This window comes from Danio aesculapii, chromosome 23 (genome assembly GCF_903798145.1).
Source record: "Danio aesculapii chromosome 23, fDanAes4.1, whole genome shotgun sequence".
Classification (NCBI taxonomy): Eukaryota; Metazoa; Chordata; class Actinopteri; order Cypriniformes; family Danionidae; genus Danio; species Danio aesculapii.
Genome location: NC_079457.1, coordinates 29,849,239 through 29,876,175, shown reverse-complemented (window position 1 = coordinate 29,876,175; position 26,937 = coordinate 29,849,239). Strand labels below are relative to the sequence as shown.

General features: G+C 37.0%; 1 protein-coding gene across 2 annotated transcripts in view; it reads right to left on the bottom strand.

Moving 5' to 3' along the window:
- Positions 1-26,937, bottom strand: part of znf512b (zinc finger protein 512B) — a 155,859-nt gene that overhangs the window by 46,001 nt on the left and 82,921 nt on the right. Inside the window, exons 3-10 of one of the 2 annotated variants that reach the window (XM_056449437.1) lie at positions 25,609-25,688; positions 25,237-25,365; positions 20,751-20,935; positions 20,332-20,543; positions 13,656-13,727; positions 11,327-11,452; positions 7,856-7,983; positions 32-121 (exon numbers count right to left, since the gene is read on the bottom strand). In XM_056449437.1, the coding sequence (XP_056305412.1) occupies positions 32-121; positions 7,856-7,983; positions 11,327-11,452; positions 13,656-13,727; positions 20,332-20,543; positions 20,751-20,935; positions 25,237-25,365; positions 25,609-25,688 (1,022 nt within the window). The remainder of the gene's footprint in view (positions 1-31; positions 122-7,855; positions 7,984-11,326; positions 11,453-13,655; positions 13,728-20,331; positions 20,544-20,750; positions 20,936-25,236; positions 25,366-25,608; positions 25,689-26,937) is intronic. The other variant, XM_056449438.1, reaches the window with a different exon arrangement.

The window sequence follows — 26,937 nt, the reverse complement described above, 5'->3', positions numbered from 1 at the left end:
ACAATGAAATTTGTTCTGCACTGTCACCTACCTTAATGTGGTCAGCCATGTTGTGGTAATTGAGTGCAGCTTTTGATCGGAACTGTTTCTGACACTGCTGACATTTGAGAGCATCCCGCAGCTACAAGAAAAAAAAAAGACCACAGTTTATGATGTCGACCTTAAATTTCAGGAAATCACCAGCTGTAAATGTGACATTTTATATTTGACATATCTCTTACGATGACATACTTGTGAAAGGTGTATTTCCCCCCCTATAACTGCCAACTTAAAATGTCATCTACAGGCAAATGCATTTGTCAGTTCATTTACACTTCAAAAACAGTGTGTATGAACGTGAGAGTGAATTGGTGTTTCCCAGTTCTGGGTTGTGGCTGGAAGGGCATCCTCTGCGTAAAACATATGCTGGTTAAGTTGGCGGTTTATTCCGCTGTGGCGACCCCTGATGAATAAAAGACTAAGCCGAAGGTAAATGAATGAATAAATTAAACGTATTAATTTCTGCATTGACATACAAATGAGAAAACAAGGTTTATGGTTATTATTTCAATAAAGTTTCTCTGCCATAAAGCATATTTTTCCTTAATACCCATCACAGCCATTATCGATTTCATATGGGGCTTAAAAGAGGCCAGAGAAACCACAATTACTTGTGACCCCGCAATAACTGATCGATTTCCTCCTTTAATAGGCATGTCATCATTTTTATAGAGTTGTGCAATACGCCGGGCTGGCACTATGAGACTCCAGATGCACACTGGGAAGGGCCACTCACTGCACCGCTCGCACAGACGCCCAATCAATAAAGTGGTCCTAATGGCTCCCTCTGGCCCCGTGCGAGAGGTCCTGAGAGAGGTGTCTAATTGCATGCCTGAAACGTTCTCCTCTCCACTTCCTCTGCGGTTCGGTTGTATAAACAACAGAGGGAGAGTCATTCATTAAAGATTTGATTCCTTCGCTGATGTTTTTCTCCTATTTGGGCACCATTTGTCAAACTCATTCCTTGGTAAATCACAGTTTTTACATAAACTGTCCCAAAGTGACAATTTCTGCAACATTCGTATGTGCTGTTTGGTCAATAAAGCTTTGCCTTTCTATTGACAAGCTTGAGTGCTGAATCTGCTACATGATGGTTGTGTTTAGAAATCTCATGGTCAAGTGTGTTCATTGTAGATGCAAAGTCTGAAGTTCTTAGTGGCTGTTTAAATGACCAATAACTGAGGAAAAACCCTTCAGGTGGCTGAATGCTTCCGCATGAGGTCAATGTGAAAGTCAATGGCAGTAGTCTGTTCTGATGTCTGACTGGATTTCGTGTTACATCTAATAAGTTGCTGAATAGAGTAAATTGCTCATTATCTCGAGAGGAAACAGTTTCTCAAACAATGACCATTGGTTTAAGTCAAATGTAAAATGAGTGATTCTTCTCCATCAGTTGTTGCTTCAAATACTGTACACTGTAAAAGATGCTATGCTACACACATCTCCTTCATGTTGTACCAAAACACTCATTCATTTATTCCTTTTCTTTTCGGCTTAGCCCCTTTCAAGAGTTCACACTTAGCCAATGATTGATTATAAAGCGTGTTTGGCATGCTGTCCCAGGAGAGAGCCCTGAGCTCATAAGGTCCTCGAGCCCAGGGCTCCCTCCCGTTGCAGGGCGAGAGGGGAGTTTGAGCTCTGGTAGATTTCGAAAACTCCCTTACTGTAGTAGCTTATGAACAGATAGTGATTGTTCTTATGAGATAACTACTTACTAGGAGTACATCTATGATGCTGATTTGGATTTAGTCAATTGACTTAAGTTGCATATTTTTGGACGTTGGGAGGAAACTGAAGTGCCCGGGGGAAACCCACGTGAGCACAGGAGAATGTGTAAACTCCACACAGAAATGTCGGCTGGCTTGGTAAGGACCAGTGACGTTCTTGCTGTGAGGCAACAGTGCTAACCACTGGGCCACCATGCCACACATCTAAGAAAAGAGGAGGAGTAGGGGTGGAAGGGTGAATCTCTTTAAAGAGCCCATATTATAGATGAAATAGAGTCATATTTAGGTTGTAAGGGTCTCCAACAACAGTCTAATATGCATGCAAGGTCAAACAACACTTTGATGGTCTTATAATATGCATTTATTTTTACCTAGTTATCCCAGCGACTCCCATATGAATCGTTCAGCGATTCATTTGTACCCAAACCCGTCCTCAGCGCGAAGCTAATCTGTGCTGATTGGACCAATGACAGGCTGCTGCGATTGGTCGACGACACTGACAGGCTTCAGGGCGAGACAGAGTGAAATGCCCAGCAGATTATCAACAATATAAAAGTAGTCACAGTGTACACACGCTTCATAGTGGATTTTGGCTGCCAGTGGGTGAATGTAAATATAGACGATGGACTAGAAAATACTGACGACTAACTATTTTATCAAGCAAAAAGTCCAAGAACTGGCGAGGATATGTCCTAGCAGTCTACTTGCTCTTTTTACACACACGCACACACAGGGCCGGCGCGTCCAGAATAGAGACGGCGCGGCGGCGACACCTCCCTCCCCCTCCGCGTCCTCAGTTACATCCGCGATTACAACCCTAAGATTTCAACCGCGACACCCCCTAAAGTCCTCACTTTACAAACGGGTCCCTTTGATCACCCTTTGCCTAGAGCTTTACCCTATTCAGAGACACGCACACACACACATCAACCTCCTAAGAGGAGACACTCACACAAACGACCGTCCTCAGAGGAGCCACACACACACACACATTACACACACACACATAGCTGACTATCCATAAACAAAGCGGCACGCGTCGCGTTTTCAACGTAGCTTTACACGCGATATGAGAATATAAAGAGTTAACCTGATACAGCACACGCGGTTACAAGTAACAAAACACAACTAAATGCATAATTTGGAAGCTAGAGTAAACGAGGCAACAATTTTAATCGCACGTACTTACACTTGTGAAATGGGGGAAGAAACTGATTCATGATCCACTGATCCTTGTTCTGACAGTCTATACTGATCCTTCCTTTAACAAACTGAAGAAGTCTTCTTTGTAAGCAGGTAGTTTCCAGAGGCTCTCGATCTGCTCAAGGCTAGGCTATATGCTAAGGTTTCATCTTTGGGTGAACTGTCAATAATCTCCATCTGCACAGCGTGACTTCATTCTACCGGTGTCTGTGTGTGTCTCTGTGTGTGTGTGTGTCTGTGTGTGTCTCTGTGTGTGTGTGTGTGTGACTTTTTTCTGTTAGTGGGCGGAGCCGCAGGTTTCAAATCTCCCGGGCTTGCGCGTGCAACTACTTGTGTTTCGTAGCTGCGTCATTGCGAAACACCTAATAACTCGTTATCAAGACGACTCGTTTGAAGCACTATGAGTCGACTCTTTTATAGATGAATCAATAGTTTTAAACACTGTACATTTACAGATTTAAGCCTTAGCTGGATATTTCACTTCACTTAGAGCTGTGTGACACACTACATGGAAGGGCATTTTCAAAAACCCATAATATGGGCTCTTTAAAATGAAGATGGCTGTTATATGGAACTTACACTGTAAAAAATGCAGGGTTCCACACAATTCATTCATGTTGCCCCAACACAAATCGATTAAGTTAACTAAACACTTCTAACAAATTTATGTGGATTGAACATAAAAAACATTGTCCCAATGAAATCTCAAGAATTGTGCTTCAGGAATTTTAAATAAGTTGTTTGAACAAGTAAAAAATATATATATATTTTTGAGTGTAGGGTATTTATAGTGACTGAGGAGTTGTTTTATTGGTGAATCATGAATTGGCTAATGCATGACCAGCTGTGTTCAATTCATAGCATGTGATTCTGTCAAAATTAATTCATAAATAAACCCCACTTATTAAGCTGCGGTCACACTGGGCTTTGTGTGTGCGAAATTCCGTCGTACGGCGCTGCGAAAAGTCGCACGATTAAACAAGATAATTAGACATTTAAAAAAGCCAGCGATTGCAACAACCGCAGCAACATGCGAAACTTGGCGCATGACCTTGCGTTTCCGGTCTGACGCATTCACGTGCATGAGAATGGAAGTCTATGGGAGGAAAAACCCAGTGTGACCGCAGCTTTAATCTGGGATCGCCACAGTGGAATAAACCACCAACTTATCCAGCATATGTTTTAGCAGCTGATGCCCTTCCAGCTGCAACCCATCACTCCCATCACTGGGAAACATCCACACACCGTTGCATTCACACACATAGACTATGGAAGATTTAGCTGACCCAATTCACCTATACCACATGTCTTTGGACTGTGGGGGAAACGAGCACCCAGAGGAAACCTACGCCAACACAGGGAGAACATGCAAAATCCACACAGAAATGCAGACTGACCCAGCTGAGGCTCGGACCAGTGACCTTTTTGCTGTGAGGTGATACTGCTACCCACTGCGCCACTGTGACGCCCATTGTACAAAACAAACCAATGAAATTTTTTTTTTTTTTTTACTAATTTAAGTGGATTAAACATAAAACAATTAAGTGGTCCCCCTAAAAAAACGTTCAGAATTGTGTTGTTTCAACTCATTTTAAATAAGTAGTTTGAATAAGCAGCAAAATTATTTACGTAATAAAATAATATTAATTGGATCCTACACCAATACAGTATAATGCTGAAATACAAATATAAAATTAGATTGTAGGCAGTAGATGCTTCTCCTATCTGGTGCCTAATCTCTGGAACAGCCTTTCTAGCAAAGTAATTAACATGACATCAAACATGTCTTTGCTTCCTAAAACATGAGACTCAGCACTCTGGAATGTTTTTTTTTAAAATGTGCCGCATAAAACTTGAGGGTATCTGGAGACAGCCACTCCAGAGAGTGAAGAGTGCCTCCGAGCCCACATCCGAGCTTTTCTGATTGATCTACTGCTTTGGAACTGACAGTGATGAGCAGCGCTGCGTCTAAACATTGAAGTTCTTTTGACTTGGCACAGTGTCTAAAAAATGCTGCGTTCATGTGCACGGTTCTTCAAAAGACACAAGTGTCTGTCAAGTGTATGTTTACATTGAAAAACAATGCAAAAGAAGTACATTGGAAAGAGAAAACACATTTAGTGTGAATGAGCCACTATGCCTCATTCACACTACAAGCAACTTTGTTGTAGCCTGTCAAATCTGGGTGGCTAGTATGCCACCCAGTCGCTAGTGGGCATTTCTACCTCTGGTTGCCTAAGGAACTTTTAGGAATTTATTTATTCTTGGCTCTAAAAACAAACACTGTGGAGTGAAAACAAGGCACATCATACAAGACTGGAAAATTGCTAACTGCAAGGACCAAATTTCCTCCATCTTCCATCACCACTGCTGAGATAACATTTGCTGTACAGATGCTCATATTGGATGTTTCTTATGAAAGGATTCTCAATTTTGTTGCACCACTCGACCAGCCCACATCCGGTTGCCAACACTTGCTGTTGCTCGTGTAGACAGAGAGGTCGCCAGCCCTCCCTTTAAATGAATGGTTGCTTGTTGCTTTGCCGTTGTGAGTCACTTGTAGTGTGAATGCGGCTTGAGGCTGTATTACTTTGGGCAACCAGAGCCCGGAACACTTCCCATAAAACTCTGTAACTTGAACACTATCTACATTTATGTTAGTCTGTCTGTTTGTCTCTCCTTATCCTGAGGTTCACATAATCTTGGATCTGGCCTGTATCCAGAGCAGATGTTTGTTGTGGTCACTGATGAGTCAAGAGGACAAGGCTGATTTCTGCAAAGACCCCATTGACAGATGAATCTCTGCAAAGATCCCATCAGCTAGGACCTGCACCTTCACCATTATCAAGCTCTCTGATGTCTGCAGCTGTCCCTTTACGTTTGGATAGAGGAGAACTAGATGCATCGGCTGAGCCTGGTATCTCCTGACTCCAAAACTCCACAGGTTGAACTGATCAGGATGCCCAAACAAAACATTGCTAATTTTGTTTTCACCTTAATGTTTGTCCTAATATACTGTACACTAGAACATCCACTCTACGCTCACATTATCTGGAATTCAAGGTTAGTTCAAGGTCTCTCTATACCCCTCCTGCCTGAGAAGCTACTTTTCTCTGATTGGTCAGATGGCTTAGTTTGTGGTGATTTGTCAAATACTTACAGCAACTTCTTTTACCATATATGAGTATAAGCGTTTTCAGCCCATAGATATGAGAGTTTTACATTATCAATTTGAGCTTGAGCTTTCATCCTATAGAAATGCATGTGCAAACTAGAACAAACTCTTCCAGTCCTCAGCTACCACTATAATTTCTGAGGGTTATAGTGGGTTTTGTTCATGTCAGCCAATGAAGACTGTAAAGTGGCATTGTGCAAATCTACTACAAACCTATATAAGTGTAAACCAAAGTAAGTCTAGAATTACTGATGATGACTCATTATAGAAGCTCATCCCTTCCGGGCAGAGTTTAGTTTCAACCAAGCAGCAACCTCCAGCTCTCCCTCGTGAAGCAATTACGAAAGTAACTGAAACTGCAATTCATCGAAATTCTGCTAGTCCTGGCTCCACAATAAAGCAAATTTCTTTTGATACCACTGTTAAAATTGACAACTTTATAGCAGAAAAAAAGGTGTTTACAGCCTGGTACAAAAAACGATTTTGGTTCATATAGCTTATATTGTTCTCCATGACAACTGTGAAGGGGGTGAATTTTTTTATAACTCATCCCTTTCGTTAATATTAGGTTATATAAAGTCTGCATAATTAAGGGCATGGCCATTTGAGTGACAGCTAGTTCTCGCTGGTCACCGTCACGTCACCTCAGCTGATTCCGGCTGATTAGCCGCTGAACTCGGCATATACATCGTATTTTTATGTGGCTTTACACAGTCGGTTGCCTTTTAGAATTAATTCTAACAATTATCAGATGATATGGCATGCTGTGTGCGCCTAATTGTTCTCACAAACCATTCACGTGGCCTCCATTTCCCAGGTGAGTGAAATTATATACTTATACCATCTCTTTAAATGTATTTGTTTTATTTAAGATCGTTTATCATTCTTATTTTTCTTTAGACCTGTAATGCACTCCAGAATCTGACAGATTGATAAGCTGTAGGCTCTAGAACAGTCATCTAAAACGTTGCCATACAGTTTTATGCCTGGATTTCATAAACAGCCTTGCATTTACTAACACAGACTATATTTGAAGTGTTTGGAAGAAATTCGTTTTTTCCTCCTGTAGAAAAACGTCATAAGACCAATGTTTAGAGGCTCAATGTACTACAACAGTGTTTTAAAAAGTCTAAACGCTTTGTTGATATAGTATACAACCAAGCACAAGTGGTCAGAACACAAACAAGTAGCAGGTAAAGAAGTATTAAGCGTTTCTCCTATAGGAAAGCCCGTCTAAGCAAAATGCTAGCAGGGTCTGTAGCTTTGCCCCTGTTTGGTATCCCCCGGTTGGTGACGCGTGAACAAAATGGCGCCGGTTGGCCATGCCTACTGGTAGCTTCTTTTGGGTTCTTCAGAAACCTAGGGGTGACGTCACGGATACTACATCCATATCATCCATACAGTCTATGGTTCCAACTTGCCTGGAAGTTTCATGTATACCTAGTAAGACCATGATTAGCCTGACTAGCTAGTGTTTGATTAGGGTTGGGGCTAAACTCTGCAACACAAGCCCTCCAGGAACAAGTTAGGTGACCCCTGCTTTTGGGTGATAAGAACTTTATGATGCACTGACTGCTCATTCATTGCTATGTTACATACCACATGAATGGAAAATCTGAAAAATTATAGCAATCTCTGAAATAATGTGTTTTTCTAAGAAGTGAGCTGTAAAATGATATAGTGTTCTCCAGTTGTCCAGAATGACTCTGACCTTTTGACAGATCTCCATGTGCTTCTTCAGACCATGTACAGTCTTGCGAGTGACAACAGAGCATGTCGGACAGACGACTTCTCCTCTCTCAGAGATGGTGCTCTGCCACTGGGCTTCAGCAGGAGGCACTGAGACACAGAGATGAAGCACAGTTAATAAACAGGGTTTTTTCATTATACAGATTATGCCTTTTTCATTTGGTGAAGGTAATGCAAATTTCCACAAATATTAGTACAGCTATCTCTATGGGGACATCCCATAGACGTAAGGATTTTTATACTGTACAAACTGTATATTTAATCCCCTTTCCCCAACCCTACCCCTAAACCCAACCCTCACAGAAATCAAATTGCAGATTAGCATTACCACACTACTTCATTCTAAGTGATTTATGAGCTTTTTTCCTCATGGGGACTAAAAAATGTCCCCACAAGTTCAAAATGTTGTGGTATTGCTGGTCGACATTACTATAGTTTATTTTTATTTACAATTTAGTTTTACATTTGGTTTATGCTTTTTACCTTACATCACATGTACAGTTTATAATAAATATTTTATTATATAAATTAATTTAAGATGTTCCATTTTGGTGTCCATATTAAATACAATTTACAAAAGCGGTTTAATTTAAATAGAAATATCCATATAAAAACATATACAGCTGAAGTCAGAATTATTTGCCCACCTTTGATTTTATTTTCCTTTTTTAATTATTTTCCAAATGATTGTTAACAGAGCAAGGAAATTTTCACAGTATGTCTGATAATATTTTTTCTTCTGGAAAAAGTCTAGCTAGAATAAAAGCAGTTTTTAATTGTTTTAAAAACAATTTAAGGTCAAAATTATTAGCCCCTGTAAGCTATATATATTTTTTTCAATAGTCTACAGCAGTGTTTCCCAACCCTGTTCCTGGAGGCACACCAACAGTACATATTTTGGATGTCTCCGTTATCTGACCCATTAACTTCAGGTTTTGGAGTCTCTTCTTATGTTATGATGATTCGGGTGTGTTTGATTAGGGAGAGGTTGAAAATGTGGACTGTTGGTGTGCCTTCAGGAACAGGGTTGGGAAACACTGGTCTACAGAACAAACCATCATTATACAACAACTTGCCTAATTACCCTAACCTGCCTAGGTAACCTAATTAACCTAGTTAAGCCCTTAAATGTAACTTTAAGCTGTATAGAAGTGTCTTAAAACATATCTAGCAATATATTATGTACTGTCATCATGGCAAAGATAACATAAATCAGTTATTAGAAATGAGTTATTAAAACTATTATGCTTAGAAATGTGTAATCTTCTCTCCCTTAAATAGAAATTGGGGAAAAAAAATAAACGGGGGCTAATAATTCAGGGGGGGCTAATAATTCTGACTTCAACTGTACATATTAAATATTAAGTAAAGTGTTCGCATTAATCTTTTAAAACAACTGGTGTAAAAATCACTTCAATGTTTCAACAGTCAACATGATACTTCTGGCTATTGAAATATATAAAGGATTATTCCAAACCATTATATTTTAAATGAAACTTTTTGCTGTCAAATGGGTAAATCTAGTAACTTGAAGGATAGTGACAAAATATAAAGATTTTTCATCTAATAAAGGAATAGTTCACCCCAAAATGAACATTTATGCACCATGTACTCATCCCCCAAGTGCTTAAAAACTTGTATGAGTCTCTTTGTTATGTTAAAAACAAAAGAAGATATTTTGAAGGCTGTTAGAAACCGGTAACTATTACTTCAATAGTGGGAAAAATTAGTATGGAAGTCAATGGTTACAGTGGTGAAAGGAGTACTGAAAAATCATACTCAAGTAAAAGTACTATTACTTGCCCAAAAATGTAGTGCAAGTAAAGTAAAAGTATCTGTTGTAAACATTACTCAAAGTAGGAGAAAAACTAACATTTCAAAAGTACTCATGAGTAGTGAGTATTATGCTGTAAAATGTGTGTTAATGTAACATTCTGTAGTGCATTTAGTCATTGCCTAGCAGGCACACAACATCATAAGATGTTAATATTAGATTAGATTTAGGTCATGACGTCAGGTGACCAAAATTCAATGTCTATTCAGTGTCTAAGCTGGCTAGACTAGCAACATTATTTTGATGTCCAGCTATGTCAAATGACGTTGATATTTGGTTGATTTGAGGTTGTGTTTGAAAGTGACCAAAATCCAACATTGAGCCAACATCTTAAACAAACGTCATATTCAACGTCAGGTATGGTATTCGTCAATCTGATGTCATTTTGGCGTCTTGCGCTTGCTGGGTGTTTAAGGCCATTTCAGTCATGATACAGTAAACATCTGTCATTTTCTCATTAGTGACATGCATCTAAACAGTCTCTAGGTCAATGCGTGTAAAGATTTAGGACATCCTCTTGGACACATTTAATGCTTCCAAACTGTTTTTCTGTATTTATAAATCGCCCATGTTTTGAGGTAGTTCATTATGAAGTGATTTACTTTCTATGCATGATTTGATTAGACAGAAATCACAGGATTGATTTTTCTACTGAAGCCAATCCCCATATAGACAAGAAAAAATAGTGACTGCAGGTTGAAGGAAAGTAGTGGAGTAAAAGTACAGATAAAGCACTAAAAATGTACTCAAGAAAAAGGAAAAATACACATTTAAATACTACTTAGTAAATTACAATTCCTGGGAAAAACTACTCAATTACAGTATTTTGAGTATTTGTAATTTGCTACTTCACACCACTAAGGTTTACAAAATTTTTCAAAATAACTTCCTTTGTGTTTAACTGAGGAAAGAAACACAAACCAGTTTGGAACAAGTGGAGAATGAGAAAATGAATTTTCAGTATTGGGTGAACTGTCTCTTTAAGCAGTAATTCTGGTCATCTAATATGTCATCAAATGATTATTTATGATGATAGTATGATAGTCATTCTATTTTTTGAATTTTTCAGTTTGAAACTAATACAATCAAACAGGGCACACTCTGACATACTGTAGAAAAAACTGAAAATTACATTTTTTTTTATGCTTGAAACACAATTTTCGACCCCTTTTTAACTTGTACTGTTTTTGTTATTATTGACCCTTTTTACATTTCGGGTTTCTCGGCAGCAGAAGTCATTATAGTTGACTAAACTTGAATGAATGAAGTGCAATGAATGGGAGAGTACAATAAATATTTGTTTTACAATGCTATTTGCTAAAATAATAAAATAAAAAAACTCCACAATGGTGTTAAGTTTTTCGTATGTCCGTTTTTTGTAATTTGATGCAAAGATGATATAATACATAAATACATATAAATGTTCATTCATTTTTTTTATCTAAATATTAAAAACTTTCAAGGATTTAAAATGCTGATGACCATTAAACGAGCCATGACTTTCTTGTAAAAAAGGTACATTATCATTCACTACTTTGCCCATGCAAATGCACTCCATGATTTCATCATCCAAGTCATGCAGAGAGAGTAAAGAGACACCTGAACTAGCTTCTTTTCTGTTGGGAGTTTGAGTCGACTGCTTCCTTGGGGACTCCTCACTGAACTGAGTCCCTTCTGCCCGCTTCATCCGGCCTGCTTTTAACTTCTCCTCCACCTTATTCATTCCTGTGCAGCACATAAAAAAAACCCCACACATTCAGGGACAGCCGAGACCTCACAAGTTACAATAACACAAGCAACACTGTGATGAGCAAACAAAAGCAAAGTGAGGAAGTGAAACCTTTCAAACTCTCCTGGTGGTCAGAGAATCGTGTTGTGGTGTAGCTTGTTTTGGGATACCACGTTTCTTGATAATGTAAGATTACAGCTTACAACAGGAAATGAAACACGTCTTGAATACCCTTACAGACGCCTAATAGCACCAGCAGGGGTCATTTTATCAGAGTATATGGAGGTTAATTATAAACATACAGGAGCATAAAAAAACACTGAAATCTTAAAGGAACATTCACCTTTGTTAGGAAATAGGCTAATTTTATAAGTAACCCAGAGTTAACATTTGAATTTAACCATTTTTTAAACCATTCTCCAGGTCTGGCAGGAGCACTTTTAGCTTAGCTTAGCATAAATCATTGAATCGGATTAGACCATTAGCATCTCACTACTAAGAAATGCAAAAAGGAGTTTTGATAATTATCCTATTTAAAGCTTGACTTTTTTCTAGTTATATTGTGTACTAAGACAAATGAAACATGTTTTATTTTCTAGGTCGATATGAATTGGAACTATACAATCATTCCAGCGTAATAATCAAAGAACTTTGCTGCCATACCATGGTTGCAGCAGGTGCAATAATATAGCAAAATCTGACAGATTCATTTCTAGTTAGACTATTTGAATAGCAAGTTCCCATTTGATAGTGGGCCTCTTGCCGTAGCTTCACCTTTGGGCACATTGTGCCTTCCAGTGCAGCTCCACCTCAGGGCTCAATGGGCTCCATGGAAGAACTCCATTGCTTGGCTCAGTAAGTGTTTTTAAACTTTTCTGAAATATATATAGACATTTGTTTTTGTCATTTTTTATGTCCGAACAGTTTGGTTTTAACTGCCATACTTATTCACTGACTGTTCAGTTTATGGATGACACAGTGTGTTTATTTTTACAGCAACAAAAATGTCCCCCCCTTAAAATCAAACCCAGAAGGCATACACTTGCTTTTAATAATAAAAGTTACAGGCTTAAACAACAAATGTGAGGATTGAAAATGGCAAGTTCATACAGAAAAAGAGCTTGCTAGAGCATTTCTTTTGGGTTTATGACTAAAAATAGATGCTTGCAAACTGTAAAAAACATTTAGAGGTACTTATGTGAATAAAAACAGGTCCCCATGTGTCTTTGTTCTCTCTCTCTCTCTCTCTCTCTCTCTCTCTCTCTCTCTCGCTGCATTTAAGGTCATAAAATGTCTTAAATATGGATTTAAAAAGTCGTTAATTTTAGAACATTTTACTATTGGACAAGATATGTCTTGAGAGTAAATTAAGAGTAAATTAAACAAATGTGTAATTGTGGTTCATCTGTCTGCTTACCAACTTTCTTCAAAATATCTTAAACTAAAGAATCTTGAGACAAGTGGAGGGAGACCAAATTAGGACTGGGTATCAATTTCTGGCGGCGACGCGGTGGTACAGCACCTTTGCCTCACCGCAAGAAAGTCACTGGTTGAGCCTCGGCTGGGTCAGTTGGCGTTCTGTGTGGAGTTTGCATGTTCTCCCCGAGTTTGCGTGGGTTTCTTCCGGGTGCTCCGGTTTCCCCCACAAGTCCAAAGACATGCGCTGTAGGGGAATTGGGTAGGCTAAATTGGCTGTAGTGTATGTGTGTAAATGAGTGTGTATGGGTTTTTCCCAGTGATGGGTTGCGGCTGGAAGGGCATACGCTGCATAAAACATGTGCTGGATAAGTTAGCGGTTCATTATCACGGTGGTTACCCCAGATTAATAAAGGGACTAAGCCAAAAAGAAAATAAATGAGTTAAATAATTTCTGGCTGAGCTGTCCCTTCTAGTGCAAATGTAGTCTTTAAGTTGAACTCATTTACCCACGGATGCTTCTTCTACCACAGCAAATTTCATTATTTTTTTTTATATTCCCCATTAGTTTATCAGAAAGTGACAATTTTGTTTATTTTGACCAATTGAATTGAAATTAAATTGGCTTTGGTCGCAAATGCTTATATTCCAGCCAAATTCGCAACTTTGGATCTAAACATAGCTAATGTGTGCTTCAATAAGGAGATTTCGACATATAATGCAATGTAGATTCCATTTCTCTATCATATAAAATTAGATGTATGAGTTTTTGTGTTGCAATACCTTTCAAACCGAATGTTCCTGAAATGGACGGCTGCTCCCCGGTGAACTTCTTTGGAGTTTTCTGCTTCCTCCCTGGCTCAAATGGAGAAGAACAACAACAAGAGGTCAAACATCTCAATAACATGGCATTTACCATTACTGTATGACAACCTGTGGTGCTTAAAAATAGCACTCGTGAGCTTCTGTTGTGCATTACAGTCTCATTAATGATGCTCAAACTTCATCTACTGTTTCACATGCTGCAGTTCCTCCTGTGGAGAAACTGAAACAGCTCAGATAAAGCCAAACATCATTATTTTTAATAACACTTTACTGGAAGGGGAAGACTGTCATGAAACAGTTAATATGAAAGAAATTCAATGCATGCTTATGAAAACTGTCATTAAGTGTCATTTGCTTAGTTATGTCATTTGATATGCAACATTGTTTGAGATGTCATTGTTATGACAACTAGACATAAACAAATACACCATAACCTGTCGTTTTTGTCATTACTACTTGACATTACCAAGACAGCAAAACCTTTGTGTCTTTGTCATGACAACTTGACAATATTAGCTAAAGAATATATAACATGTCATAAACCTGTCATAAACATGAATGGCCATGATAATTGTGCCATGAATTTTCTAGCAGCATTGTTCATATTTTTCATTAAATGGTCATTAAATGTCATTAAATTTCAATGACCCTGTTATAAAATCATTTGACAGAGTATTGACACTTTTTCTAAGTAATGTTTATGACAGATTTATGACAAATTATGTCGTCTTGCTAATGTCAAGCTATCATAACAAATACACTGACAGGTTTTGCTGTCTTGGTAATGTCAAGTGACAATAAATGTCATTAAATATCAACGATGCTGTTATAAAATTACTCAACAGAGTATTGACACTTAAGCTAAGCAGTGTTTATGAAAGATTTATGACAAATTATGTCGCCTTGCTATTGTCAATCTGTCATTACAAATACACTCACAGGTTTTGTTGTTTTGGTAATGTCAAATGGCATTATATGTCATTAAATATTAATGATGCTGTTATAAAATTACTTGACAAAGTATTGACACTTTGGCTAAGTAATGTTTATGACAGATTTATGACAAGTTATGTCATCTTGGTAATGTGAAGCTGTCATGACAAAGACACTGACAGGTTTTGTTGTCTTGGTGATATCAAGTGGCATTAAATGTCATTCAATAGCAATGATATTGTTTTAAAATTATTTGACAGTTTCAACACTTTTGTTTGGTAATGATTATGACAGATTTAAGACAAATTATGTCACCTTGCTCATGCTAAGCTGTCATGACAAAGACACTGACAGGTTTTGTTGTCTTGGTAATGTCAAGTGACAATTAATGTCAATAAACATCAACAACGCTGTTACAAAATTACTTGACAGAGTATTGACACTTAAGCTAAGCAATGTTTATGACAGATTTATGACAAGTTATGTCACATTGCTAATATCAAACTGTCATGACAAAGACACTAACCGGTTTGGTATTCTTGGTAATGTCAAGTGGCATTAAATGTCATCTAATATCAATGACGCTGTTATAAAATTACTTGACAGAGTATTGACACTTTAGCTGATCAATGTTTATAACAGATTTATGACAAGTTATGTCGCCTTGCTAATGTGACGCTGTCATTACAAAGACACTGACAGGTTTTGTTGTCTTGGTAATGTCAAGTGGCATTAAATGTCATTAAATATCAACAATGCTGTTATAAAATTACTTAGCAGAGTATTGACACTTTAATGAGTAATGTTTATGACAGATTTATGACAAGTTATGTCGCCTTGCTAATGTCAAGCTGTTATTACAATGACACGGGCAGGTTTTGTTGTCTTGGTAATGTCAAGTGGCATTAAATGTCATTAAAGATTAACGATGCTTTTATAAAATTACTTGACAGAGTATTGACACTTTAGCTAAGTAACATTTATGACAGATTAATGACAAGTTACATCATCTTGGTAATGTCAAGCTGTCATGACTAAGACACTGACAGGTTTTGTTGTCTTAATAATGTCAAGTGACATTAAATGTCGTTAAATATCAACAATGCTGTTATAAAATTACTTGACAGAGTATTGACACTTTAGCTAAGTAATGTTTATGATAGATTTATGACAAATTATGTCGCCTTGCTAATGACAAGCAGTCATTACAAAGACATTGACAGGTTTTGTTGTCTTGGTAATGTCGAGTGGCATTAAATGTCGTTAAATGTCATTAAATATTATTGATGCTGTTGTAAAATTACTTGACAAGAATATTGACACTTTATTGAGTAATGTTTATGACAGATTTATGACAAGTTTTGTCATCTTGCTAATGTCAAGCTGTTATGACAAAGACACTGACAGGTTTTGTTGTCTTGGTAATGTCAAGTGACATTAAATGTCATTAAATGTCAACGATGCTTTTATATAATTACTTCACACTATTGACACTTTAGCTTACTAAAGTTTATGACAGATTTATGACAAGTTATGTCGTCTTGCTAAGATCAAGCTGTCATGACAAAGACTCTCACAGGTTTTGTTGTCTTGGTAATGCCAAATTGCCATGATAAAGACAAAGACATGTTATGATGTATTTGTTAATGTCAAGTTGTCATAACAAAGACATCTCAAAATATGTCAACTTTGCATTTAAAATGACAACTGAGCAAATGCCACTTGATGAAAGTTGTCATAAACATGCATAATATTGTGTGTCATGTCATAATTATGATAATGTCTTATAAACACCCCCTTCAAGTAAAGTGTTTCTTTATTTTACTAGTGGGTACAGGACACTGTAGGTTATTTTATTAAAGATAGCTAAATAAAGTTAACTTGCTAAATAGATAGCTAAATAAAGTGCCATCCAAGACTTATCCAAAAACTCTTCATACGCTGGACTAAAAAGCAACAGGAAGTGAAGAAGCTGCTGCAGCGAGTCTGAATACTGAAGCTCAGCTTTGATGAATCTGCTTGACAGCAGAGACTACAGGCTGCCATTGAGGATAAGGGTGAACAACAACGTATTTTTTGTGTAACAATGAAATTATTTTTGGCTGATTGTAATCCGACATCTTTCAAAGTTATCTAACATTATCAAGATGAATTTGTTCTGACAGCTTAGCTGTGATCTTGTCTTATTTTATAACAATTTTCTAATCCATAGAAGATAATTGTGAGAAATGTTTAGGGCGTTTAAATAATTTTTGGTTTGAGGTTACGTATATTACATCTCAATTTGTATGCATTCATGTGACCTTTGCTTGTCAACTTATGTCACACAAGCACAGCTGCTCAAGTCTTTTCCTTCTGACATTTCAGACACACACACACACACACACACACACAGTCCTCGCCTCTGGCTCAGGAATGGAACAACAAACGAAGGGATCGTGTACCCAAACAAAGGCCATAAATAGCGGACTCACAGCACGAGTCGCGCCGACATCTCGACACACACTGCGGTTCTGCCAGGCGGAGACAGAGACAGCAGCGCCACCAGCTACCAGAGAGACTTAATGACCGCCAAACACTGAGCTCTCACACACTGCTACTTAAAGGGCCAGGACAACACTTTACACAAACACCAATGAGGGCATTCAGGGACGTGCTAATGACAGCTGTTATAATTTTGACATAAAAACATGAACATTTCAAATCTATATTTACAGAGCAGAGGCAAAGCCCATGAAATCATTCATTTAATTTTGCCTAGAATTTTTCATGTGAGTTTTATATGTAATGCTTATTTTAAAGAGGTGGTCCAATACCCTATTATATTTAAACTTTAGTTCATGTGTAATGTAGCTGTGTAATGTAATACGCTCAAAGTTTTACAAAGTTAGCTTAGCAAAGCCTACAGCAAACGAAGGGTGGACAACAAAACAACACATCACCAGGCTGGTGAGATCATAAAAGTTTTAGGTTATGTGCATTAACCGCATGCAGCAAAGGGGCGTGACCAGAGGTGCTGTAATGCAGAGAAAGCTAAAATGCCATCCAATCGCTGCTATTTCCACAGAGTTTGTTCTGTTTCTGTATTTGGGCTTCCAAAGGACACGACACAAAAAGAGAAGTGCTTACAGTTTAATTTAATTATATTTCAGAGAATTATAAAAAAATATATATAGTTCTAGCATTTGACAAAGGAGAGCTACCAGAATCTCTCCCAGTTCAGTGCTGGATTAGGCTAAAAACTCCTCAAAGAAGGAGCAGCTCCATCCATAATAGACGAAGCTATTACGATTATGAGCCACAACCTGTAAGTATTTTAAGCTGTTAAAATTGATCTATTACATGCATAGTTTCTAGCATTAACGGTAGGTTGTAGCAGGGACGTAAACAAGGATGTAAACAACAGGAAATGCTGTTTGGCACCGCTAACGATTTTGCTACACATTCATATTTATCCATCAAACCGCTGTCAACACCCACAACCTTCGCCAGTGATGCAGTGTTTCTCTATGCGGCCGCTTTCCCTGCATTCTACATCTCAAATAACAAACTCTCAAAATATATGTGAACGTTTCATATTCCTCACACATGCTTATAAACCGAATATATGTGAAAGACACTTGTGAAGTTTTATTTTACAGAGCAGGCATGGAGTTCAGCTGTGTCCTCTGTGTCATTTTCAGTCTGATTCAGGCATCAAAAATTCATGGCTAACAGCTACACTGACTGAAAGTATTTACAGAGCAGAGGCAAAGCCCATGCTAGTAGAGGTGTGACGCTTTTCCTTGTGACGTGGAGCTGATCCGCGAATCACAACACACTATGTTAGCTGACCAATCAGAGTCTCTTGAGGGTGGCCTTTCAGAGGAACTAGGAAATATGACAGTGGTTTTCATGTTAGCTGTATATAATTAAAGTAAGATCTATGAAAAAACAATGTGGTTCTTTACAAATGAAGCATGAGCACACATTGCTTTGCATCTTATAAATACAACCAAGCCTTAGAAATACACTCTGGAACACCGCTTTAAGAAAAAAAATAACAGTATTTTTCCACATTTCTTATGTTAAAGAAAGTAGAAATATACTATCTTGAAAAACAAAAACATGAACACATTCAGATGAGGAATTTAGTAAGACCAATTTTAAAATAATGGTGGAAATAAAACCATAACACATACTAGAAAATGATGGGACGCATACAGCATCAAAACATTACTGTTTGTGTGTAATTAAGTTGTTCAATTCACCTTAAATAAAGCGATAAACCAAAATTCCTATCCAAATGTTACAGAACAGAAATGTTTTGTTTTTTTTCGCACGAAATAATAAAACTACTTGTCAAAGTCTTTGTTGAGCACTTGAAATACTTTGTTGATAATGAATGATTACCATGTTTCGATTTTATGATAGAAAAAAAAGTATTACCATAATAAATGTACTATACTAAAACATTGAATTTTTATGTCGCGCTGCACAAAAACATTGCCTTTCAACTGATTTTTTTGGTTAGTTTGGTCAATTTGACATGGATTTTCAAAAGCCATTACAGGGGCTGTATTCACTTACATTTTGTGGCTCATTTCTGCTTGAATGGTTAAGTACATACTTATGTGTCAAAATGCTCATTTTAGTGGATTTTTATGAAAACAGTCACATCTAAAGTCATAGCAGATTGGAGCTCATTGCACTAGTGACCTTATTCTTTGATGCGGAAGTGGCTCGTTTTTGCGATTGTTTTAGAACTTCCGACTCAGCTGCCTATGGGAGAAATGACTAGCATTAATAAATGGCAGAAAACGGTCAAACTACTGGCTCTACACGCAAGTGTTTTCATGACTATACAGACCAAGTGGAATAATATAATAAGAAAACATCAGTTTGCAAAATCAAGCAGCAAAGACAAGCTGTTTTTAAGGTCTAAAAATGAATGGAAGTGAATGAGAACCGGAAGTCTCAAGCCAAAAATATTTCAATGGCTGCGCCCGCTCATATGCAAAGAATAAGGTGAATAGCAGTAAAAGTTACATAGCAGTAGTTAAAGGTGCAGTAGCTGATCTTCCAAAATACTATCAGTTAGCATAATATCTTTGAAAACAGTCCCTCTCCTAGTGTCCAAAGCCACGCCTCCTGAAATCACGAACGTGCACAATAAAGATGACAGTAGACAATCCAGTAGATCTTGTCATTCACCAGTTAGAAAACTTTATAGTACTTTATAATACTACACCTCACAACAAAAAACATTGTATTATATCTAGAACGTTTTCAGTTGTGTAGCAAGCAAAAATGCAAAGATCGCTGGTCTCACTGTCTCACGCTATTTTTCCCAAAGCAACTGTACTTAGCAAGCCATATGCAAGCCATACTTACACGCTATTTCAGACCAAATATTCGAAGTAGAATGGTAAACAATATAGGGGCTGCGTCACAGGTTTTCATTGTTCAAAAATGAACCAACGTGAATATAAAACCTCTTACACATCCTTAATAAATAATTTCTGTCATGTACAATTATGTAATACATACATAATTCTGTTTTACAACCTGTTGATTCTCTTGACACAAAAATAGATATATATATAAAAAAGAAATTGAATAAAATCAGGAGATCTGTACCGAACCCTACTATCATGTCAGGTGTTATTATATAGTCGCTGTGATGCCAGGCAGTCATGATCTCAGTGTGTAGCAATCTTACTGTGCTTCATCCTCTCTGGGTCTTCCTCGGGGAATGGTGGAGGTAAACTGCCCCCCTCGCTCTCGCTGCCCCCTGTGTCTACAGACGTGCTCTGCTGCTGTCTTCTGTCCGGCCTCTGGGGGGCGCAATTCCCATTCTGTGAGGGCTGGGATGCCTCCTGCGTCTTCTTCACCTTGAAAAATACAGGCGACGGAGGGCTGTTCTCCACGGGCCTGAGAAGGAGCATGGGGAACACAGCCTATTAATGTCAATCCACAGAGGAGCCGCACCATAGAAACATCATCCAGGACTTAATGAAGACCTCGTGGAAAACAAGTCATCATTTTTAGCTGAGTGCCAAACAAAGTGTATGCGCACATATTAGCTGTGGAAATACATCAAGCATGGCTAAAAGTTGGATTAGGAAAAAACGTTCAAACCTTTTTTTGGCATTTCCCTTCATGGGGCTTTTCTGCTGTTTGGGTTCGGGTTTGGGGTCGGGTTTGGTCTCCATGGTGACTCTTTCTGGATGGTTCCACAGCTTGTGCTTCTGAAGACGCACCTTGGTGGCAAACACAGCCTCACAGTACGGGCAGCTGTGACTCAGCTTCTCTGCTATGGTCGCCTAAATACCACACAAACACACACACTCGGTCAATTTCTGTGCTATAGGTGTCAGATGTAAGCAAAAAAATATGTTGGGTCTTTCCAGAGCTTTTTTTTTTTTTTTTTCACTAAAGTAGGTGGGTCAAGACGGTTCAGTGGTGGCCCATTCTTCAACTTGTTTTATAGAGGACTAAAATGTCCACTGCAATGTCAATAAGAGTAACAAAAGTTTATAAGTCAAAAAAGCTTGTAAGTCATATATTTATAACAAATATTTGATGGTATGCAAAAAATACTTAAATCTAAGGTACGGTTGTTACAATTTCAATACAAGTATCGGAGACAAAAAATTCTGGTATCAGTGTTGCCGAGTTTTTGAAACCATTTCATTACAGTAAATGGTTACAGTAAATTACAGTAAACCCAAAGTCAATTCCTTGCTGCTCAGAACGCAAACACAGGAATCACAAAAATGTGAAACTTTTCCAACTGATCAACTAGAAGTCAATCAAGTTGTGCTCTCACAACTGGGATCAACTGCAAGACACTTGTCAGGTAGTGTACACACACACACACACACACACACACACACACACACACACACGCACACGCACACGCACACGCACACACACACACACACACACACACACAAACACACACACACACACACACACACAAACACACACAAACACATACACACAAACACATACACACGCACACACAGATAAAGTCAGAATTAACAGAGCAAGGAAATTTTCACAGTATGTCGGATAATATTTTTTTCTTCTGAAGAAAGTCTTATTTGTTTTATTTCAGCCAGAATAAAAGCAGTTTTTAATTTTTTAAAAGTCATTTTAAGGTCAAAATTATTAGCCCCTTTAGGCTATTTATTTTTCGACTGTCTACAGAACAAACCATCCTTATACAATAACTTGCCTAATTACCCAAACCTGCCTAGTTAACCTAATTAACCTAGTTAAGCCTTTAAATGTCACTTTAAGCTGTATAGAAGTGTCTTGAAAAATATCTAGTCAAATATTATTTACTGTCATCATGGCAAAGATAAAATAAATCAGTTATTAGAGAGGAGTTATTAAAACTATTATGTTTAGAAATCTGTTGAAATGCGTTGCTCTCCGTTAAACAGAAATTAGGGAAAAACATAAACAGGGGGGCTAATAATTCAGAGGGGCTAATAATTCTGACTTCAACTATATATATGTATATATTTATATATATATATATATATATATATATATATATATATATATATATATATATATATATATATATATATATATATATATTTATACAGTTGAAGTCAGAATTATTAGCCCTCCTTTTAATTTTTTATTATTTTTTAATATTTCCCAAATGATGTTTAACAGAGCAAGGATATTTTCACAGTATGTCTGATAGATTTTTTTCTTCTGGAGAAAGTCTTATTTGTTTTATTTTGGCTAGAATAAAAGCAGTTTTTAATTTTTTTTGTCCATTTTAAGGTCAAAAGTATTAGCCCCTTAAAGATAATTTTTTTTTGTAAGTCTACAGAACGAACCATCGTTATACTGTACAAAAACTTGCCTAATTATCCTTTCCTGTCTAGTTAACCTAATTAACCTTGTTAAGCTTTTAAAAGTCACAATAAGCTGTATAGAAGTGTCTTGAAAAATATCTAGTAAAAAATTTATTACTGTCATCATGGCAAAGATAAAATAAATCAGCGATGATTTTAGTTATTAAAACTATTATGTTTAGAAATGTGTTGGAAAAATCTTCTCTCCCTTAAACAGAATAAATGGGGGCTAATAATTCAGGGGGGCTAATAATTCTGACTTCAATTATTTATATATATATATATATATATATATATATATATATATATATATATATATATATATCTATATATATATATATATATATATATATATATATGAAAAGTTCAGATGCAAAAGCACCACTTCCGTCAAAAATGAGATTATGACATTGAGCGAATGTTTTACGCACGTAGTACATGTTCAACAAATATGTTCACTTCAAATCATCTCAATCGCAGCATCAGCCTATTCAGAAATAACAGTTTGTTGGCAAAAGCCTCTAAACGCCACTTGCCTTTGACAGCAAAAGCCGCTATATCATGACTACCAATCAGAAGACGCGAATCGAATCATGTGTTTTCAATGTAGCAGCGCGCTGATACACCGGCATTTTATTCTGCTTAGATTTTAAAAGACGGAGTTTGATTAATTGGATGAGTCTGTCCGACTGTCAGTGATGGCAAATGAAAACAACCCTTACCTCAAAACTCATTTTAAGAAAAAGAAAACTGAATGTACAGTTGAAAGTACAGCATGCATTCATAACTTTTTTGCGCAGCAACACTACTTTGAATGATTCTGATTTACTACACATTAAACGGCAACTTCATTTTACAAAAGATGAAGTTAAGATGCAGCTCTTTTATCCCCCATGGATGCTATGAGGACAAACAATATATGAAAAAGAGACCAAGACCTTGAGTATAGTGAATGAATGACAGCTTCTAAAAGTGTCTGAGAGACATACCCTTTTTTGCACAGTAGGCCTATATTTTATTCGCCAATTTAAGCTATTTATAAAAGATAAATATAATGTATTAAAAGTATCCATTATTTATATTACTTCAATAAATTATATTACATTTTATTAATGAACAATGCACAGATATTGATGTTTCACAATGTTTTTTCACTACATTATTTGAAGCTTAGTTTGCAATGTTTACATTGCTCTACTTAAATTAAATCAAAATCCCAAATATCAAAAATGATAACAGATTGTTAAGATTTAATTAATGTCCATTTTAATGTTATTGATTAATGCACTTACTTGATAAATTGTATTCGTTCATTTTCCTTATAGTCCCTGGCTTATCAGGGATTACCACAGCAGAATGAACTGCAACTTACTTGACAGATTTATGTTGTTTTAATATTAGGTGGTTTATGTAATGTGCTTTTTGTTTGGTAAAATAATTTCTAGTTGCATCTTTAGTGATTTTTCAACTAATTACAGTGCCTTATTACCATATGTGGATTTAGAGGTTTTTCCAAAAAATCACAAGTGGATTAAGCTGGTGTTGACGCCAAAGAAAATCTACATTGTTAAATACCAAAGAATTGTCTAAAGTGACATTTTTGAAAACTTCTGAACCTAATCAGAGGAGCCTGAGAGAAAATACTCATTTACAAGAAAAGAGGTCTGATGAATTTAGAGGGTTTTGCATCTGAACTTTTCACACACACACACACACATACATATATATATATATGAAGTTCTTTTTCAGTGTGAAAGAGTAAATAATATTCCTGTTAAATGTATGTTTTAAAATAAAAATACTCTAGTTCACTGAATGTATTTGTCCATGTTTCATCACAGGATAAGTGTGGATTTCATCAAATATTTAGATAAATTCATACAAGGCTAGTAGCTGCACAAATACACACCCAGGTAGGGTTAGCACTTTATCGGCTGATACCAGTGCATGTATTGGAATCGGTATTGGAAAGGGTATCAGTACATCTCTAATTTAAGCATCCCAGAGAAGCCTCTAAACACTAATCAATTGACATTTTACATCTTTACATTTTTGTACAATTCTTCAATCCACTTGGTTTGACCTATTTTTCAGCAAGATGATTTTAATCATTGATCGCTTACTCATAGATAATTTGATAAATACCAGTCAGAATATACATGCTGCATGATTTTTCATGAAAACAAATCTGTAACACTGAATGAAGATTTCACCAATATTTTAACATTTTATATTCACAAAAGTTGCCACAAAAGTGCCCAATATAATATGCATTCTCTCTCTCTCTATATATATATATAATTACTTGTGTAAATATCCTCAGCATATTTAATAAGCATATATTAAGATTTTATCATATCCTTACGATTAGACTGAAAATGTAATAGCTATAATTCCCACGATTACACAAAACTGATTAAAAGTAACAGTTGAGATGTTTATAATGTTTAAATGATTTAAATGTTATTCGTCTGAATATTATATTCAAGACAAAATATATGTTAAAATCTATGTATTCATCCTCTTTAACACCTGCCAAAACACCACATGCCAGTATCAATACATTTCAAAGCTATTGCAATTAAATGTCCTAGCTGACAGGATCCTAAACCAACCCAAACCTTTAGCACTTCATAACACTGACTTGACTAGCCAAGAAGCTGTCCATACAACCCACTATAGTGTAAACCCCCACTGAGTGCATACACGTTTATTTTTGCAGTGTAATGGATATTAATGTTTACCCCTTGGCATCGCTGATAGTGATATTTAAGTCCGTAAATACTGGGGAATTCCAGCCAGCAGCCTGAGCTTGGACATTTCACCCTGGAACGACTCTTAAACTCCTCTTTCCACTGAACCATCATATGGGCCTTCAACGAGAGAAAAGCAAACAATACACAAGAGGCACTGCAAACTATTAGCAATCAATTGACTAACACTCAGCCCTCTGTGAGATGATCCTCTTCCAAATTCAACAGTTGGAAATAGTTTTGGAAATTCCCCTTACTCATTTCACAAACGACTTATAAAAAAAAAATCACCCAAAATCCCAATCTGGCATGTACTTCGCTCCTTCATCAGTGGCCAAAAGAGATATTTAAGGCTTTACTCACAGGAATATTACGCAGCTCCTGCACCTCCACTCGAGGACGCCCTTTCTTCTTACCCTCTGCTTTTTCATTATAGGAGGAACCTGAGAACATATCAACATAAAAAAGCTTGTAAGAGCACTTACATTGTTTTATATTCAAATGAAATGGCTAATGTGATTGAGAAAAGCTACGATTTTCATGCACATCTTTTCAGGGAAGCATGGTTGTGTGATCAGCAGTAAGCCTCTGTAAGTCAGAGGGTGCTCTTGCGTAGTAATTTCAAATCCCCATGCAGAAGAAACCCACAAAATCCTAGTGGTGGGCAGATTGAGGCTTCATAAAACACTGAAACAGTCGAAGCAAATGTGCCGAAACTTCTAAACGTTTTGAAACCCGTCTCTACAGTGATACCTAGAGGTCTTTTTTAATGTATTACTTTTAATATATTGAAACAGTTGCGCAAATTGAGGAATTATACCCCACGTGGTAGAGTTTAGGTTTCAAGTGATTTTGTGAAGTGGTGAGAGTTCCTGACTAGCATGCAGAAATAATGGGTTCGAGTCCAGGGTGATGCAGCTATAGATATCAGTTTTTAAATGCTCTGTTCTTGTAACATGTTTTGTTTTAACATTGGTCTAACATCCGAATGAACACTTTGTCAATAAATATGTTTTGTTTTGGTTATAGAAATGAACATTATTAAAATACACATCAAGTCACAATTTCCTGAGGTTTTTTCCAGTCCTGTCAATCAAAAGCAGATTCGCCAGGTCTTGAAACACTTCTGAAATGATCGATGCTTTGAATCGCATTAGTCACATGACCTGGGACTTTCAAATCACTTTAGTCACGTTACCTGGGTGTTTTGGATCATGCTTTGGTGCAGTGTTTCGAAACACTTGCACTTTGGGATCTCCACACTTGTGTCAAAATGTTAGTTCCGTGTCAACCATCCCTAGGAAATCCCTATAGTGTTACTGAACAAACCAAAGACTGCTTTCATTGATTCCGTACGACTAACAAACACACGATTATAGAATCATCTTAAAGAAGGATTTATTTCAAACACACGACTGAAATTATGAAGTAAGTTTGGAGTAGAAACATGTTCTTATATGTGATATCTTCACGTGATTCCAAATGTAGCAGCATGCACATAGTTCACAAATAAGTCAAGCAAACAGCCGTCATTGTCACAGAATGATCATCTCCATTGAATTTGAACATGATTTTGCCACGGTTATCAGTGAACTACAGCTTTGTCTAGTAAACACTAGCATGTGCTGGAGGTTTACTAGAACCGACTTGACTGACAGATTTATTTATTTTATTAAGAAGAATCATAAACCA